We start from the raw sequence: 19,502 nt of genomic DNA on the forward strand, positions 1-19,502 counted from the left end.
GCGCACGAAATCGGCAAATATTTACGGTATTTTTTAAGGTCTGTTTGTATCCGAAATACCACGTTCCCACGTGAAACAAGAACCTTTAAACATTATATCAGCGCCCGGCGATGAGTAAATTCACGGCTCGGTTGTATAAATAGATCTTTTTCGGATTCAGCGAAAATTCTCTTTGGTGTTTGGTGTTATTTAGGTTATTTAGGCATATTTTAGGTTTGTTTTTTTTTGTTTTGTTTATCCGGAACGTCGCGACATCCGTCGGAACGAATGGCGCAAGTACAGATGTTTTCCGATCGATTCTGACACGTCTGAACGCCTAAATAGTTTAAGCTTCATAGTGGAGGCGCTGGTGCCATTCAGTCCTCCTACTATTGCGTACGCAGACGTCGCTTCACCAGGTGAAGGGAGTGGGGAAAGACGCCGGACGTCGTTTTGGACGTCGTCGACGCCATGTTATGAAGGTTCGCCAGGGGAAAATACGGTTTTCCGCCGAAATGGCCGCCGGACCTTTGCGGTAGTGTGTGCTAACGGGTGTTAAAACTGTGTTCAATTTTGTTTTATTTCAAAGTGTCAGTTTCGACAGATATAGACGCCCTTATGTTCAGTTATGGGATTACTTCGGCCTCGTCAACCGCCTCACGGTCGTGGCGAGTTTTCCGACCCCAATTAAGGGGTTACTTCGCTACGATGGCCGCTAAAGCAGCTACCGGCATCTACGACCGTTGACCGACAAAGGTACTTAATACTAGACTAAATTTTCCAACATTTTTTTGCCCAACAATCCATTTTCCAAACAAAGCGCTTCTACAGTTTGGCACCATTTGGCAGTTAACCTTCGCTTCCTAGCAGGTATTGATCTATTGCTATCCCGGCGAGCCGTAAACATCCACTTGTTGATTGCGCGACGTTGATAACCCCAATCAAATTTGATCTTCACTTCATTCATAAAATCTTCAAAAGAAATATTTTCACCACATCTAAATTAATTCCACTTCATTCAAATACGAAAACTAACAGTCAATTATTCAATGCAATGTAAACTACAAACTAAATCTGCTTTACTAATCTAAAAGTAACTTCGTTTATTTTATTCCTAATTTTAAATGGGCTTTGTTATGATCATACAATTTTGGGGTTAATTAATTTTTTTTCTCTTTAATTATATTTTCAGGGATGGGAGCAGTCGTTTCAACCACGGTATTATGCAGTTCTACAGTTATTCCAAAGAAGGTAAAAATAAGAAATAAAAGAAATATATACAGGGTGTCCCACCTAAGTTAACTCGGTCCATAGCCGAATCATATTTTAAAATTAGTAAGTTTTAATGGAACATCCTGTATATTCCTAGTTCTGTAGTTCCTGTATATTTCCGAATGTTAGTTCTAGTTTTACACTAGCACTATCACTAGAACTAACAGAAGATCTAGAACTAGAATCATTCGGGTTTAGCCGCCTTGAGAGACGTGCGGCTAAACCCGAATGTTTCTAGTTCTAATGTTAGTTCTAGTTTTACACTAGCACTATCACTGGAATTAATACAAGACCTAGAACTAGAATCATTCGGGTTTAGCCGTCTTGAGAGACGTGCGGCTAAACCCGAATGTTTCTAGTTCAAATGTTAGTTCTAGTTTTACACTAGCACTATCACTGGAATTAACACAAGATCTAGAACTAGAATCATTCGGGTTTAGCCGTCTTGAAAGACGTGTGGCTAAACCCGAATGTTTCTAGTTCTAATGTTAGTTCTAGTTTTACACTAGCACTATCACTGGAATTAACACAAGACCTAGAACTAGAATCATTCGGGTTTAGCCCTCTTGAAAGACGTGTGACTAAACCCGAATGTTTCTAGTTCAAATGTTAGTTCTAGTTTTACACAAGCACTATCACTGGAATTAACACAAGACCTAGAACTAGAATCATTCGGGTTTAGCCGTCTTAAGAGACGTGCGGCTAAACCCGAATGTTTCTAGTTCTAATGTTAGTTCTAGTTTTACACTAGCACTATCACTGGAATTAACACAAGACCTAGAACTAGAATCATTCGGGTTTAGCCGTCTTGAAAGACGTGTGGCTAAACCTGAATGTTTCTAGTTCAAATGTTAGTTCTAGTTTTACACTAGCACTATCACTGGAATTAACACAAGACCTAGAACTAGAATCATTCGGGTTTAGCCGTCTTGAAAGACGTGCGGCTAAACCCGAATGTTTCTAGTTCTAATGTTAGTTCTAGTTTTACACTAGCACTATCACTGGAATTAACACAAGACCTAGAACTAGAATCATTCGGGTTTAGCCGTCTTGAGAGACGTGCGGCTAAACCCGAATGTTTCTAGTTCTAATGTTAGTTCTAGTTTTACACTAGCACTATCACTGGAATTAACACAAGACCTAGAACTAGAATCATTCGGGTTTAGCCGTCTTGAAAGACATGTGGCTAAACCCGAATGTTTCTAATTCAAATGTTAGTTCTAGTTTTACACTAGCACTATCACTGGAATTAACACAAGACCTAGAACTAGAATCATTCGGGTTTAGCCGTCTTGAGAGACGTGCGGCTAAACCCGAATGTTTCTAGTTCTAATGTTAGTTCTAGTTTTACACTAGCACTATCACTGGAATTAACACAAGACCTAGAACTAGAATCATTCGGGTTTAGCCGTCTTGAGAGACGTGCGGCTAAACCCGAATGTTTCTAGTTCTAATGTTAGTTCTAGTTTTACACTAGCACTATCACTGGAATTAACACAAGACCTAGAACTAGAATCATTCGGGTTAGCCGTCTTAACAGACGTGCGGCTAAACCCGAATGTTTCTAGTTCTAGGTCTTGTGTTAGTTCTAGTTTTACACTAGCACTATCACTAGAACTAATACAAGACATGTTTCTAGACGGCTGGCAACATCTCGAATTTTCCTAGTGTAAGTTTTGCTTAAAACTTTGCAACCCTTCTTTTTGGTGCTTAAATTTGAAAACGCTCCCCCGAATTAAAAAATAGACTATAGTAGTGGATCAAACTGACCTACAAGTTTGACATTTGTACCATATTTTCAACATGACCACATAGAGGAAGATTTTGTATAATTAGATACTATAATTAGTTACAAATGATGACTGTGCAGCGGAGTTTGATGTAATAAAATTTAATTAACAAACAAGCTCATCAATTTCATCAACAAAGCTCAATTTGCTAAATTGCTAAATAATAAATATGTTTCTAAACTAAATTTGCTATTAGATACTGCAAATATAAATGTACGGTTATGATAGAATAAAAAAGTTCTGGACAAACAAACCTTAGGAACACCTGTACAGCATTGTTCTCGATGACCGATCCAATTCACAAATTGCCTAACGATTTTACATGACATTGATTTACACTGTACCAAATTTCAACGCTTTACTGTAAATAGTGTTTAAGATACTTGGAAAAATGTGTTAAAATTTCCTAACTTTGATGGCCTGTATCGTCGAAATTTGAAGACTTTTACTAATTTTTTTTACATGAATCGTCATCATTTTCACTCTAGTATATATGGTTAAATTTGTTCCCCGAGTCACCGAAACACCCTGTATACAGGTGCCTAAGTTGCCTCGGTCCATAGCCATAGCCATTATTTCAAATGGAACATCCTGTATATTATTGCATTTTTGGATTCTTTGCGAAATTTCAATGGTACTTTGTTAAGGATACCTTAGGTCTAACTGGTATCGTTTTTGAATTATATGACGATTTAAAAAAAAATGACATTTGCAGCGTCTTATAAATTTGGCAATATTGCCGAAACTGTGAAAGCTAGAAAAATTTGTTGCCTAATGCGGCAACACCGCTCCATGTGAATACGAGTTGGGGTCGCTTTTTAGAACATAGCTATTAATAGTATTTCATTAAAAAATTTAATTAATAAAAAGACGATTTAATTAATCCTAAAATAGTACTAAAATTCTTCTTCATTTTTGAAATGACCTTAGAACATTGATTAAAATTTATGAAGTCACCTTTATACTCAAAATGATGACCATTCACTTCTAAACATTTCTGAATTCTCATTGAAAACATTCTCTGCACATTGCGAAGCATTTAGGCTAGAGCATAATGAGATGGACATCTATCATGCTACTACCATAGCGCAAGTCTTCGCTCCAGAGGCAACAAAACCGGTAAATCGTTCAACAAAAATTCCGATACTTTCTGCCGTTCAAATTGCCATCAATAAATTATTTTATTGCCAACAATGCCGCACCAGACATTAACTGACCATGGTTTTTGATGATCAACTTGTTTTAGCCAACGAGGATTTTCATGTGACCAATAGTGCATGTTATGACGATTTACTTGGCTGTGATTGGTGAAAGAGGATTCGTTGGAAAATAGTACGTTGAAGAAAAAGGCAAATTTTTCCATGCCCCAAGTACAAAATTGCACAATTGTTGGTGTAGAGAGACATGATACGGATAAAACTTATTAAGTTTCAAAATCTGATGTACACTCGTTAATAAAATGCCTGAATCTTTTGACAATTGACGCCAACTTACATGAGGATTAACATCTACAGCTGCTAAAACAGCTATTTGATTCTGTTCATTCATAATCGATCTTGCACGTATTCGTTCTTTTTCCTCCACATTACCACATTCCAGAAATTTTGATGGGTCTCAGCGAAATTTTCACCGTAAGCTAACACCATCTGAATTTTCTGTGGAGTAGAGAAGTGTTCCATTTTTGCTTTGATCACAATGGTTTACTCGATTTATAAACATTAAAAAAAAATTTTTTATCAATGTTCTAAGACGATTTCAAAAGTTAAGAAGACTTTTAATATTATTTTACGATTAATTAAATCGTTTTTTTTACTAATTAATTTTTGTTTTTGTTGTCATAACGGAGAGTTTAAGAAAAAATATTTTAAGCAAAATGTAATCAGTTTGTCAAGTTGTTTAAGACTTTGAAAGAAAAAAGTATATGTACCATTTGAAAAATTAAAAATGACGTTAGAAGGGTCTTTAGGCAACCCTGAAAAATATTCTGTTCATGTGTACAATGTGTCTCCCTTCTCACCAAAAAATGTTTACTTGAAACTTTTTTCGATTCGAGTTTTTGTTTTTGAGATATAAGCACATGTCATTTTAAATGAAACACCCGGTATATCAGCATACTCTTTTGTTGAATGTTTGATCTTACTGACTATTAATAAATTCGCTGCAGAAAACTTTAAAGTGTTATAATTTCGTAAATAATTGAAATAGGACATATGAGTTGTTTGGTTTCAAATACCCTTAAGTCCAAATTTTTCGATTTTGAGAAAACGGCAAAAAGTATTTTGGGATGATTTTGGCGTTATTAATTCAAACATAATTTATTTGTTATTAGAAGACTTACTGTAGTTTCAAAAATTCTATAACCACGTCTTTTGAAATAGATATAAAAATCACAAAGTGGATTTAAAAATGGTGTTTGGTTGCGTTTGCTACCAAACTGTGGATTAAGGCTCATTTGAATCTGAACAAAATGGATTAGGCATGAATTGAAAGTGAATCAAATCTCTTTGTAGCTAATAACAGGAAACTTTATTTTTTGAAAGATATGTTATTTAAAAACTGTACTTAAAAAACTCTTAAACTCTAACATCAGGTATATTTTCGGTTGATTCACATAAACTAGGCTCTTCGTCCCCACTGTCTTCTTGGGAATCGCCAGGAATATTATTGTTCTGAAATTTTCCCAACACATCTCTATAATAAGCCAAATTTTCTACCGCTCTCCAGTTCTTTCCATAATGTTTGCTGAACAAGTTATTTACATCTCTCATTTTCAGATCTTTTGGTTTCACTCCGGTAGGAATTTCTTTTGGCTGGATATTCATGGCGGTTTGGTTTTTCCTAAAAACTCCTTTGAATGTTCCGGTGTCTGAACGGTAAGATAACTCACCTCGAATGGTGATGACGTTTTTGTTGCCACGTCATATAATATATCTCTTACATTGGTTAAATTTAAAATGCCACTGAGACACTGGCTTAAGGATTTTTTGACCAGCACCTTTCCAATCACTATCGGGAACATCTTTTCCAAGTTTAAAAACAGTAGCATGTTCTTGAAAAATATTTATGTATTCTTCTGGCATTACAATTTCTTCTTTCTTTCTTATTTCTTTTTCGATAGTAGCAAAAACCCTGTCAGGTGGAATGTAGGAGTGCCCAACCACTGGGAATACCAGCTCGATTGTTCTAATAGAACTGCTTATACTGCTTAGCCATTTGAACAACATACATATCATAATGGTATTTTTATGTTGGCCGCCGCATCCACCGGCGACCAATCAAAGTGTATCTATTCCCTCTAAGTTACTATTGTTTAAAGTGTAAAAGACGCAGCTTACGATTTCGTTGGCGCCCTTGGCATGTTCATCTTCAGTCCACGTGAAAATTTTAACATTATCTTTTGTTAACGGAGCATGTGAGTGCCCCACTACAGTAGTGAAGTTGTAAATGTACAGTTGTCTACTATAATAGGTACTTTGATCTGGTATTTTGGGCAATACCAAGTTTTTCTGACAATCAAAAGAAATTGTCAGAAGGCCGTCCCGTTTCTCTTTTAGCTGTTCAAAAAATGCTTTGGCCCTGAGCTTATGTATTCGGTATTCTGTAGTTAGCACTGTTTTAATAGATGCAACCTTTTCATTTTTAATTTTTTCCTGGAGTTCAAAACACTTAGAGCAAACATCGGTGCTAGGAGATCCAAAGCCGATGTTGAAGGAAGTATTAAAAATAAATCGAAAGTAGCTCTCTTTAATATCTAAAGGCTGTCTATTTGATTTGAATTTTTAAGGGATTCGCGCGTTTTTTAATACAAATCATTGAGTATTTTATAGAAAACAACTTTTTCTAACAGATGGCGTATATATCTCATTTTTGCCCAAAAATGGATTTAGGGGATATTGAAACCAGACAACTCATATGTTCACTAACATTTTTTATTTTTTATTTATATGTCAAACTTTGATGAATACAGGGTGAATAAATCACCCTGTATTTAAAGATTAAAAATGTTTACACTAGTTGTCATAATTTTTGCTCTAGGTTGAAATTATGCCACCACTTACAGAAACACCATATATTTTTATACAGGGTGTCCATTATTTATGGAATATAGTATATATTTTGGTAATTATCAACTTTATAAAAAAACATTTTATACAAAAGTTGTTTAATATTTTATTTGCCATAATAAGACAGCATTCAATTGTTTAGATTTCAGAAAATAAATGAGCAACGAATTCGTTAGGCTCATTTGATAGAGATTGTTTTTCTCTTTACAATGATGTAAAATTTTAGTACCCTTATAGCAGAAAATTGTTAGTTTTTTATGAGTTTATATTTTTTTTATTATTTATATTGTATTATTTATTTTAAAATATACCTTTGGTGATATTCTTTACATTTTTATTTTGTATTTATTTTAATAATTAGATCAGATAATTGTGCAAATATTCTCATTATTAAAAATTTATTACCACACTTTGTTTTGCATTCTACGTAAATTAAGAAGCTAGAATACCGAGCTCCACTATGTCTCGCTCAATGTTTGGAACGGAGCAATATTTGCGATGTTGCCATATTTATACTCCGCAAGCAATCAAAACCGACTAAACGTTTTAAACCCATTTTATTTAAATTTGCAGCATTTAATAAAAAAATTGAACTCTTTAAATATGATTTACTTTACATTTCACTACCTGGTGATGCATTCCGTATTCAAAATTTTTTTAAAACGTGATTTTAGAAACGTTACGCGACATTTTTTGAAAAAACTAAATGCATCACTGAAAACTATATAAAAAAAATAGAAATTTTGATGTAACAAACATACAAAAATTTGAAACGATGGCTGAACATGGCTCTTAATCATGGATGACCAGACTTGGGACTGGCAGAAATATTACTGGCATGCTTAAAAAGTGGCCAACAAGACCACTGGAAACAAAACGCAAGTAAAAAAACACTATTGCATCAAATGTTCAAAATTTCCAAACCATCGTGTTGGAACTACATCCACTGACGAATAGCTAGTGGAATATTAGAACGCCCAGATTATTTTCTAAAAATTCTAAATAAATCCTACCCGTCAAACGTTGATTATGACCTGCCCACACGTTCACTGACCATCTGTACTGGTTATGCGTTGCATGCTATCGATGGGGTTTGTTGTATCATAATAATGACAATTGTGACGATTCACAAACCCATTTTTGTGAAAGGTAGCTTTATCCGAAAAGTTTGTTCGAAAAAATTCGCCTCAAGATTAGTTCTTTCAATTGCCCACTGACAGAATAACAGCCTGCTTTCGAAATCACCTTCACTAATTTCCTGGTGCAACTGGATTCGATACGGATAATAATTATGTTTTCTTAAAATCCACAAGCATTTTTGTGCTTGCATTTCTGTGCATTTTTTTGCACAGCTTAACGTGCAACTTATTACGGTTGCGCTTAGTACATTTTACGGATTCCGTATTTGTAAATCTTTCCAGTAAGGACAGAAATGCCCTCCTATTTGGATGCCTCCTATCTGGATATTGTTGTGCGTAAACTCTTAAAACTACTAATTCTTTCCGCGTGACATTTTTAATTACACTGTTGGAAATAATTTACGAGCACACCATATACATATAATCTGAACGCGTGAAGATCAATCCATAATATTTGCGGAGCACAAAGGTTTACTCTAGACGAGTTTATTCAGCGAGTTTCGAGTTGTTCCGTCGCGGCATTGTTGACTGAGCTGTCATTCCAAGTGGAACATTCCGTCGCTATGGAGACCGAAGTGACATATTCACGGGAAATGCACACTCAAGGTCAAGCGCTGTTGTAAGATCCGACATGCCGCTGGCTAAACGGGCTGAGCCGAGCCCGTGACTCGTGGGCGTTCGGTTCAGCCCGTTTAGCCAGCGCCATGTCGGATCTCATAACAGCGCTTGATCTTGAGTGTGCATTTCCCGTGAACATGACTGTACCTTCAGCTGCGGCCACAGCACGCGAGGATCGCGCTCATGTGCTTAGCGCTTTAGCATGAGCTGTTTGGACACCGGCAGGGGAAGGCGCCCTCACTACGCGAACTGCACGGCGGCGTTTAATAATAATAATAATAGAGGGACATTTTGTTTTCCGACGAATCAAGATTCGAATTGAGCACCGGTGATGCGCGAATTTTAGTTCGTCGGAGACGTGGTGAGCATCTACTCGAGCAGTGCGTGCAAGAACGCCCTATCCACCGACAATCGAGCATTATAGTATGGGGTGCGATTACACATGGTGGACCTACACGTCTGCTGCGTGTATAGCAAACCATGACGGGTCAACGATACCTAGATGAGGTGCTACGGTCCGTTATGCTTTCCAATGTTCGGCAGCGCCCAGGTCTGCTATACATGCACGACAACGTCCGACCGCACATCGGGCGAGTTGATCAGACCTTTGTGGAAGAGCACTGTATACGAATGCTTCCATGGCCAGCTCGTTTTCCGTATCTGAATCCGATCGAACATGTTTGGGACATGACTGGTTCAACGTTATCCCTCTCGCTACAATACAGTTGTACGTTGATGTTTCTCCTCCCAGCAGAGTTGTGCCGCTCTGCATGGAAGAGTAAGTTACACTACTTTAGTACTACTTCCATACCAAATTTTATTGCGCTAGACACACGCGTTCAGATTATACAGGGTGTGCTCGTGAATTATTTCCAACAGTGTATTATGTTAACAAATAATACTGTGAAAACCAGTTCTAATGCGTGAAGCACCAATGACAGTTTACCTAGTTTGTTTTCCAAGCCTACTTCAACTTTTAATAGTATTGCAAAGCGTCGACCACCTTCCATTTTACCAGTCCTAAACCTACTTCGCAATACATATCTATCGTAAAAAACTGAAAAGTCGGGAATATCTCCAAAACCATTGAAGATAAACAGCATGATACCTGTATAAAACTGAAAGGGAATTAACTTTTACATCCAGTTATGCAAAAACTGGTATATTGTTCCATTTAAAAAAATTAAGTTATCCATGATTAAAACCCGTTAGACCTAAGTTATCTTTAACAAAGTACCATTGAAATCTCACAAAGAATCCAAAAATGCAATAATATACAGGATGTTCCATTTAAAATAACAAAGTTGATATCCTTTTTCCGGTAGAAGCGGAAGTCCGCCATTATTGAAACTAATTTTAAAATATGTACGATATGATTCGATTCAACTTTTATCTGAAACATTTTTTGAAAAACTCAATCATAATTCGGTTATGGATCGAGGCAACTTAGGTGGGACACCTGTATATACAGGTGTCCCGTTAATGGTACGGAGCGGCTGTATCTCGACAACGATAAGGCCTGTTTTTTTCGATGAGGTGCACTCGAGTTTTTAACATTGTCTTCTATAATTCGAGATGCGGTTTTCACTAATATTTAGCAAATTGAGCTTTGTTGATGAAATTGATGAGCTTGTTTGTTAATTAAATTTTATTACATCAAACCCGGTTTTAATTCGGAGGAGTGTTTTTAAATTGAAGCACCAAAAAGAAGGGTTGCAAAGTTTTAAGCAAAACTTACACTAGGAAAATTCGAGATGTTGCCGGCCACCTAGAAACATGTCTTGTATTAGTTCTAGGGGTAGTGCTAGTGTAAAACTAGAACTAACACCAGACCGGGAACTAGAAACATTCGGGTTTAGCCGCACGTCTGTTAAGACGGCTAAACCCGAATGATTCTAGTTCTAGGTCTTGTGTTAATTCCAGTAACAGTGTTAGTGTAAAACTAGAACTAACATTTGAACTAGAAACATTCCGGTTTAGCCGCACGTTTCTCAAGACGGCTAAACCCGAATGATTCTAGTTCTAGATTTTCTGTTAGTTCTAGTGATAGTGCTAGTATAAATCTAGAACTAACACTAGACCGAGAACTAGAAACATTCGGGTTTAGCCGCACGTCTCTCAAGACGGCTAAACCCGAATGATTCTAGTTCTAGGTGTTGTGTTAGTTCTAGCGCAAAACTGGATCTAAAACTAGACCTAGAACTAGAATCATTCGGGTTTAGCCGTCTTGAGAGACGTACGGCTAAACCCGAATGTTTCTAGTTCTAGGTGTTGTATTAGTTCTAGCGCAAAACTGGAACTAACACAAGACCTAGAACTAGAATCATTCGGGTTTAGCCGTCTTCTCCAGTGATAGTACTAGTGTAAAACTAGAACTAACATTAGAACTAGAAACATTCGGGTTTAGCCGCACGTCTCTCAAGACGGCTAAACCCGAATGATTATAGTTCTAGGTGTTCTGTTAGTTCTAGTGCAAAACTGGAACTAACACTAGACCTAGAACTAGAAACATTCGGGTTTAGCCGCACGTCTCTCAAGATGGCTAAACCCGAATGATTCTGGTTCTAGATTTTCTGTTAGTTCTAGTGATAGTGCTAGTATAAAACTAGAACTAACACTAGACCGAGAACTAGAAACATTCGGGTTTAGCCGCACGTCTCTCAAGACGGCTAAACCCGAATGATTCTAGTTCTAGGTCTTGTGTTAATTCCAGTGACAGTGCTAGTGTAAAACTAGAACTAACATTTGAACTAGAAACATTCGGGTTTAGCCGCACGTCTCTCAAGACGGCTAAACCCGAATGATTTTACTTCTAGGTGTTCTGCTAGTTCTAGTACAAAACTGGAACTAACACAAGACCTAGAACTAGAAACATTTGGGTTTAGCCGCACGTCTCTCAAGACGGCTAAACCCGAATGATTCTAGCTCTAGGTCTTGTGTTAATTCCAGTGATAGTGCTAGTGTAAAACTAAAACTAACATTAGAACTAGAAACATTCGGGTTTAGCCGCACGTCTCTCAAGACGGCTAAACCCGAATGATTCTAGTTCTAGGTCTTGTGTTAGTTCCAGTAATAGTGCTAGTGTAAAACTAGAACTAACATTAGAACTAGAAACATTCGGGTTTAGCCGCACGTTTCTCAAGACGGGTATCACTCTTTAAATTTAGTAGGATGTTTAATAACATGTTTTGGAATAATTGAAAACATATACTCTTATCTCTTTTTCTCACGTTCAACATCACGATAGGAATTACTAAAAAATGCTTTAAAGAAAACTGTTAAACGTCAGTCTGAAACACGAATTTTAATTTTGGGAGAATTGATCGAGTGCAGCTCAGATCTTGAACTTGCACAAATTCTAGACAATGCCTGAGAAGCCACAATAAAAAAAAATTTAGAAGAAAACTTTATTCTTAACAATATTATTGTCTTTCACCTTTGCTCTCAGATGCATAAATATCGATATGGCAGATAATAGTATTTTAAATGTGTATAAATCAATAAACAACATATCTGCTGTGACAACTAAGTATGCAACCAATATCACAGTATTGGTATTGCAATACGCGATTTGCATATGATGCGTATTGCGCTGTCATATTGGTTGCATACTTGCAATGATGACGTCGGGTGCGATAATTAATTAACACAGTGTGTATATAATATACATATTTAATTTTGTTTTATTAGATGTCCTGCGGTTTAACTGAGCTAGTTCCAGAAAACAGGGCGGGGACTGCAAGTTGTCGTCTAAGAGGGTCGAATCCAAGCCTGGCTCGATCCAACTCTAAACTAACATCTCATTGTCACTCTCCCACAGGCTACCCGAAGAAGCCATGTTGCCTGTACTGGTGTTGCTGTTGTAGTTGTATTTGGTAAGGAATTTTTGCGTAAAATTTTATGCTTGACTTGATTGAATTGTTTCGTAGCAACACATCATCAAAATCGAACGAGGATGGTCTTCATAAGCATGATCCTTTGGTTCCATGCGATGGAGAGCCAGTGTAAGTATAAAAATGTAAATTAATTATAAAATAGTGTTAATAAATAAATAATTAAAAATTGTAGTCCTTCTTTGGATGAGATACGAAGTTGGGGAAGGTCGTTCGATAAGCTGATGAAGAGTTCGGCGGGTAGAAAAGTGTTCAGGGAGTTCCTGAGGTGCGAGTACTCGGAGGAGAACATCCTCTTTTGGTTGGCGTGCGAGGATTTAAAGAAGGAGACGAACCCGGAAGCGGTTGAACCGAAAGCTAGGGTCATCTACGAGGATTATATTTCGATATTGTCGCCGAAGGAGGTGTCGCTGGACTCAAGGGTGCGCGAGATCGTTAATCGGAACATGGTCGAGCCCTCGCCGCATACGTTCGACGAAGCTCAGTTGCAAATTTACACCCTGATGCACCGCGACAGTTACCCACGTTTCGTAAACTCGCCTCTATATAAATCTTTAGCGCAACAGACCAACGAAACTGACGCAGAAACCCCACGCCAAGGTTAAGGGTCGAGAGCGTCTCATTCGACGACCCCAAAAATAATAAAAATTAAACTCGACGGCCTACTCTCCACCTTCACCATTTACATTTCATTAACATCCAAATAACAGGAAATTTATTATTTTTTAAAATGTCACAAAAAAATAATAAAAATAAATATGTAGATGTATCTATTCTATTTATGGAACAGAATAAGATATCCAGTTAAGTAAATATCGGAAATGGCTAAAACACTTCTAGATTCAAGATTTAAAAGTAAATTTATTTATTAAAATAAACTTAATAATAATAGTGTGTTAATTAATTATCACGTTATGCAACCAATATCACAGTAGTGGTATTGCAATACGCGATTTGCAGTGTTGGTTGCATAACCGATAATTAATTAACACGCTGTATATAAATAATGTATATTATTTAAATTATTAATAAATAAGTTTATTCCTTGAATCAGCCCGATTCTTAGTCATTTCCTTTTTTCTCAATAATTTAAAAAATGGGATACGCACAAATTCCGTTTGGACACTTCCCAAACCCTTCCGGATATCAGCTTCAGCCGTACATGACAATAACAGCCGCTCGCGACGGCCTAAAAAAAGTATTAGGAGGAAAATCTATCGGGTAAAAAAATAATAAGAAAATGTAAAAAGAAAATCCCGCGTCGTGGAACAATCATCGCCCCTTCCCTCTCTCCCTCCGCACATCTTTTCAAATTTTAATGATTAATATACAGAAAACATCATTCCGATTATCACTTTAACATTCAAAAATTTTCGCGAAGAAAACGTAACACCTTTCTTTAGATGACGAAATCTTTTTAATTTTTCAATTTTAATTCGAATTAATTAATTCATTTTTTAATTATTATTTTCCGGATTCGTTGGCGATAATTCGAATTAAACGTGATTAGTTAGTGTTTGTGTATATAAAACAAATAAATAAAAGGAAAACTCTCGTCGAACCCCTCCCAACAAAAAAAAAACAAAAATTGCAAAAAATACAAACGTAACTGTAGATAGTAGGTGGAAACATATAAAGCAAAAAAAAATATACGCTGTTGCGAACAAAAAATACTAATAATAAAATTTAAAAAAATGATGTAAGTACCAGTAATAAAAATAAGGGCTATTTTTTCTTAGATATGAACATAGCTTTAAAAAAATACAACAACAAAAAAAAACTATCACCAAATAAAAGTAGTATTAAAAAAATCTGCAAATCCCTTTTTAAATTTAATTAAAAAAATGTAACAAATTTATGACTTTATTAAACTCAAAAAGAACGTAAAATGGAAGTCTTAGATTATTATAGAAAATTCTGTATTTAATTTTAAAAAGAATTTAATACGGAATCGGCTGTAAGACTTAAACGAGATTCGTCATCATACGATCGTGTGATATAACAAAAAATTAAAAACAAAAAACTGGTTGACAATGAAAAATATGAAGAAATTAAGAGAGAATTGAAATCCGCTCTACGCATATAAACGAAAAACACATTCGGATTCTATTTGCACATTATATATACCATTATTATGTAGTACACACTAATATGACACTGTGAGGACATAATAAATATCAAATGTATATTTGTTGTACTTATTTATTTATAGTTTTTCGATTCCTAAAAAATTGAAAAACAAATTAATAAACTTTTAATTTATATATATATTTTTTTAAATTATTATAAAAAAATAATCCTTAATTATCTTAACTCTCTATAATAAACTAATATTATTAATATTTCAAGAAAAGTTTAAATTTTACATTTTTTAGATTTATACATCAAAAATAATTCGAAATTTTCAAAAAATCATATCGACTGTATTTATAATAATGTTGATATGATATGTATGTTAAATTGAAGCTTAAACATTCTACTTTTTGACATGATATAGAAACTATAGGATAATATTGTTGAAATTTCCACGAAATAATTGTTAATGAAGAAATTGCCAAATTTATAAATCAATAAAAATTCGAAATTTAGAAAAAACTTGCATTTTTAAGAATCTTGATATGATATGTATGTTAAATTGAAGCTTGAAGATTCTAGTTTATGAAATGATATAAAAACTATAAGATAATATTATTGAAAATTCCAGGAAAAAAATGTCAAAGAAGAAATGGTCAAATTTATAAATTAAAAATTTCGCGAAATTTTCAAAAATCATATCTATCGTATTTTTAAGAATTATAATATGATATGTATGTTAAATTGAAGCTTAAACATTCTATTATTTGATGTGATATAAAAACTATGATATAATATTATTAAAATTTCCAGGAAAAGATTATTAAAGAAGAAATTGTGAAATTTATAAATCAAAAATAACGCGAAATTTACAAAAAATTATATCGGCTGTATTTTTATGAATCTTGATATGATATGTATGTTAAATTGAAGCTTAAAGATTCTACTATTTGATGTGATATAGAAACTATGATATAATATTATTAAAATTTCCAGGAAAAGATTATTAAAGAAGAAATTGTGAAATTTATAAATCAAAAATAACGCGAAATTTTCAAAAAATTATATCGGCTATATTTTTATGAATCTTGATATGATATGTATGTTAAATTGAAGCTTAAAGATTCTAGTTTATGATATGATATAAAGAGTATGATATCATATTATTAAAATTTCCAGGAAAAATTATTAGATGTGATTAAATTTATAAACCAAAAAAAACGCGAAATTTTAGAAAATCATATCTACTGTATTTTTACGAATATTGACATGATACGTATGTTAAATTAAAGCTTAAAGATTCTAGTTTATGATATGATATAAAAACTATGAGATAATATTATTGAAAATTCTGGAAAAAATTGTCAAAGAAGGAATGGTCAAATTTATAAATCAATAATAACGCGAAATTAAAAAAAAATCATAACGACTGTATTTTTAAGAATTTTGATATGATATGTATGTTAAATTGAAGCTTAAACATTCTATTATTTGATGTGATATAAAAACTATGATATAATATTATTAAAATTTCCAGGAAAAGGTTATTAAAGAAGAAATTGTGAAATTTATAAATCAGAAATAACGCGAAATTTTCAAAAAATCATATCGACTGTATTTTAATGAATCTTGATATGATATGTATGTTAAATTGAAGCTTAAAGATTCCAGTTTATGCTATGATATAAAAACTATTAGACAATATTATTGAAATTTCCAGGAAAAAATTATTAGATGTGATTAAATTTATAAATCAAAAATAACGCGAAATTTTCAGAAAATCATATCTATTGTATTTTTACGAATTTTGACATGATACGTATGTTAAATTGAAGCTTAAAGATTCTAGTTTATGATATGATATAAAAACTATAAGATAATATTATTGAAAATTCCAGGAAAAAATTGTCAAAGAAGAAATGGTCAATATAAATCAATAAAGCGAAATTAAAAAAAAGATTATAACGACTGTATTTTTAAGAATTTTGATGATATGTATGTTAAATTGAAGCTTAAAGAATCTAGTTTATTATATGGTATAAAAACTATGGATGATATTATTGAAATTTTCAGAAAAAAATTATTAAAAAAGAAATTGTGAAATTTATAAATTAAAAATATTACGAAATAATTCAAAAAATTGTATTGACTGTGTTTTTAAGAATCATGATATGATATATATGTTAAATTGAAGCTCGAAGATTCTAGTTTATGAAATGATATAAAAAGTATAAGATAATATTGTTGAAAATTCCAGGAAAAAAATGTCAAAGAAGAAATGGTCAAATTTATAAATTAAAAATTTCGCGAAATTTTCAAAAATCATATCTATCGTATTTTTGAGAATGATAATATGATATGTATGTTAAATTGAAGCTTAAACATTCTACTATTTGATGTGATATAGAAACTATGATATAATATTATTAAAGTTTCCAGGAAAAGGTTATTAAAGAAGAAATTGTGAAATTTATAAATCAGAAATAACGCGAAATTTTCAAAAAATCATATCGACTGTATTTTAATGAATCTTGATATGATATGTATGTTAAATTGAAGCTTAAAGATTCTAGTTTATGCTATGATATAAAAACTATTAGACAATATTATTGATATTTCCAGGAAAAAATTATTAGATGTGATTACATTTAAAAATCAAAAATAACGCGAAATTTTCAGAAAATCATATCTATTGTATTTTTACGAATTTTGACATGATACGTATGTTAAATTAAAGCTTAAAGATTCTAGTTTATGATATGATATAAAAACTATGAGATATTATTGAAAATTCTGGAAAAAATTGTCAAAGAAGGAATGGTCAAATTTATAAATCAATAATAACGCGAAATTAAAAAAAAATCATAACGACTGTATTTTTAAGAATTTTGATATGATATGTATGTTAAATTGAAGCTTAAACATTCTACTATTTGATGTGATATAGAAACTATGATATAATATTATTAAAGTTTCCAGGAAAAGGTTATTAAAGAAGAAATTGTGAAATTTATAAATCAGAAATAACGCGAAATTTTCAAAAAATCATATCGACTGTATTTTAATGAATCTTGATATGATATGTATGTTAAATTGAAGCTTAAAGATTCTAGTTTATGCTATGATATAAAAACTATTAGACAATATTATTGAAATTTCCAGGAAAAAATTATTAGATGTGATTACATTTAAAAATCAAAAATAACGCGAAATTTTCAGAAAATCATATCTATTGTATTTTTACGAATTTTGACATGATACGTATGTTAAATTGAAGCTTAAAGATTCTAGTTTATGATATGATATAAAAACTATAAGATAATATTATTGAAAATTCCAGGAAAGAATTGTCAAAAAAGAAATGGTCAAATTTATAAATCAATAATAAGGTGAAATTAAAAAAAAAATCATAACGACTGCATTTTTAAGAATTTTGACATGATATGTATGTTAAGTTGAAGCTTAAAGAATCCAGTTTATGATATGGTATAAAAACTATGAATGATATTATTGAAATTTTCAGGAAAAAATTATTAAAAAAGAAATTGTGAAATTTGTAAATTAAAAATATTACGAAATAATTCAAAAAATTGTATTGACTATGTTTTTAAGCATCATGATATGATATGTATGTTAAATTGAAGCTTGAAGATTCTAGTTTATGAAATGATATAAAAAGTATAAGATAATATTATTGAAAATTCCAGGAAAAAAATGTCAAAGAAGGAGTGGTCAAATTTATAAATTAAAGATTTCGCGAAATTTTCAAAAAATCATATCTATCGTATTTTTGAGAATGATAATATGATATGTATGTTAAGTTGAAGCTTAAACATTTTACTATTTGATGTGATATAGAAACTATGATATAATATTATTAAAATTTCCAGGAAAAGATTATTAAAGAAGAAATTGTGAAATTTATAAATCAGAAATAACGCGAAATTTTAGAAAATCATATCTACTGTATTTTTACGAATATTGACATGATACGTATGTTAAATTAAAGCTTAAAGATTCTAGTTTATGATATGATATAAAAACTATAAGATAATATTATTAAAATTTCCATGAAAAAATTATTGAAATAGAAATTGTGAAATTTATACATCAAAAATAATTCGAAATTTTCAAAAAATCATATCGACTGTATTTATAATAATGTTGATATGATACGTATGTTAAATTGAAGCTTGAAGATTCTAGTTTATGATATGATATAAAAACTATAAGGTAATATTATTGAAAATTCCAGGAAAAAATTGTCAAAGAAGAAATGGTAAAATTTATAAGTTAATAAGGCGAAATTTAAAAAAAATCATATCAGCAGCATTTTTAAAAATTTTGATATGATATGTATGTTAAATTGAAGCTTAAAGATTCTAGTTTATGATACGATATAAAAACTATAAGATAATATTATTGAAATTTCCACGAAATAATTATTAACGAAGAAATTGTCAAATTTATAAATCAATAAAGATTCGAAATTTAGAAAAAATCATATCTATCACATTTTTAAGGATCTTCATATGATATGTATGTTAAATTGAAGCTTAAAGATTGTAGTTTATGATATGATATAAAAACTATGATATAATATTATTAAAATTTTCAGGAAAGGATTATTAATGAAGAAATTGTGAAATTTAGAAATCAAAAATAACGCAAAGA

General features: G+C 32.5%; 1 protein-coding gene across 1 annotated transcript; it reads left to right on the forward strand.

The window, feature by feature from the left end:
- The first annotated feature begins 161 nt into the window (after positions 1–161).
- LOC111419812 (regulator of G-protein signaling 17) lies at positions 162–14,941 on the forward strand. The gene is made up of 5 exons (XM_023052681.2): positions 162–735; positions 1,172–1,230; positions 12,553–12,737; positions 12,792–12,866; positions 12,931–14,941. The coding sequence occupies exons 2-5, from the start codon at positions 1,174–1,176 to the stop codon at positions 13,358–13,360; spliced, it is 747 nt and encodes a 248-aa protein (XP_022908449.1). The 5' UTR covers positions 162–735; positions 1,172–1,173; the 3' UTR covers positions 13,361–14,941.
- Positions 14,942–19,502: the final 4,561 nt, after the last annotated feature.

This window comes from Onthophagus taurus, chromosome 8, assembly GCF_036711975.1.
Source record: "Onthophagus taurus isolate NC chromosome 8, IU_Otau_3.0, whole genome shotgun sequence".
NCBI classification, from domain to species: Eukaryota; Metazoa; Arthropoda; class Insecta; order Coleoptera; family Scarabaeidae; genus Onthophagus; species Onthophagus taurus.

Excerpts from the sequence above, each read along its gene's own strand:
- LOC111419812 (XM_023052681.2), top strand. The coding sequence starts at position 1,174 with ATGGGAGCAGTCGTTTCAACCACGGTATTATGCAGTTCTACAGTTATT. Across the intron at positions 1,231-12,552 it reads CTACAGTTATTCCAAAGAAG|ATGTCCTGCGGTTTAACTGA; the intron begins GTAAAAATAAGA and ends TTGTTTTATTAG. Across the intron at positions 12,738-12,791 it reads TGCTGTTGTAGTTGTATTTG|CAACACATCATCAAAATCGA; the intron begins GTAAGGAATTTT and ends ATTGTTTCGTAG.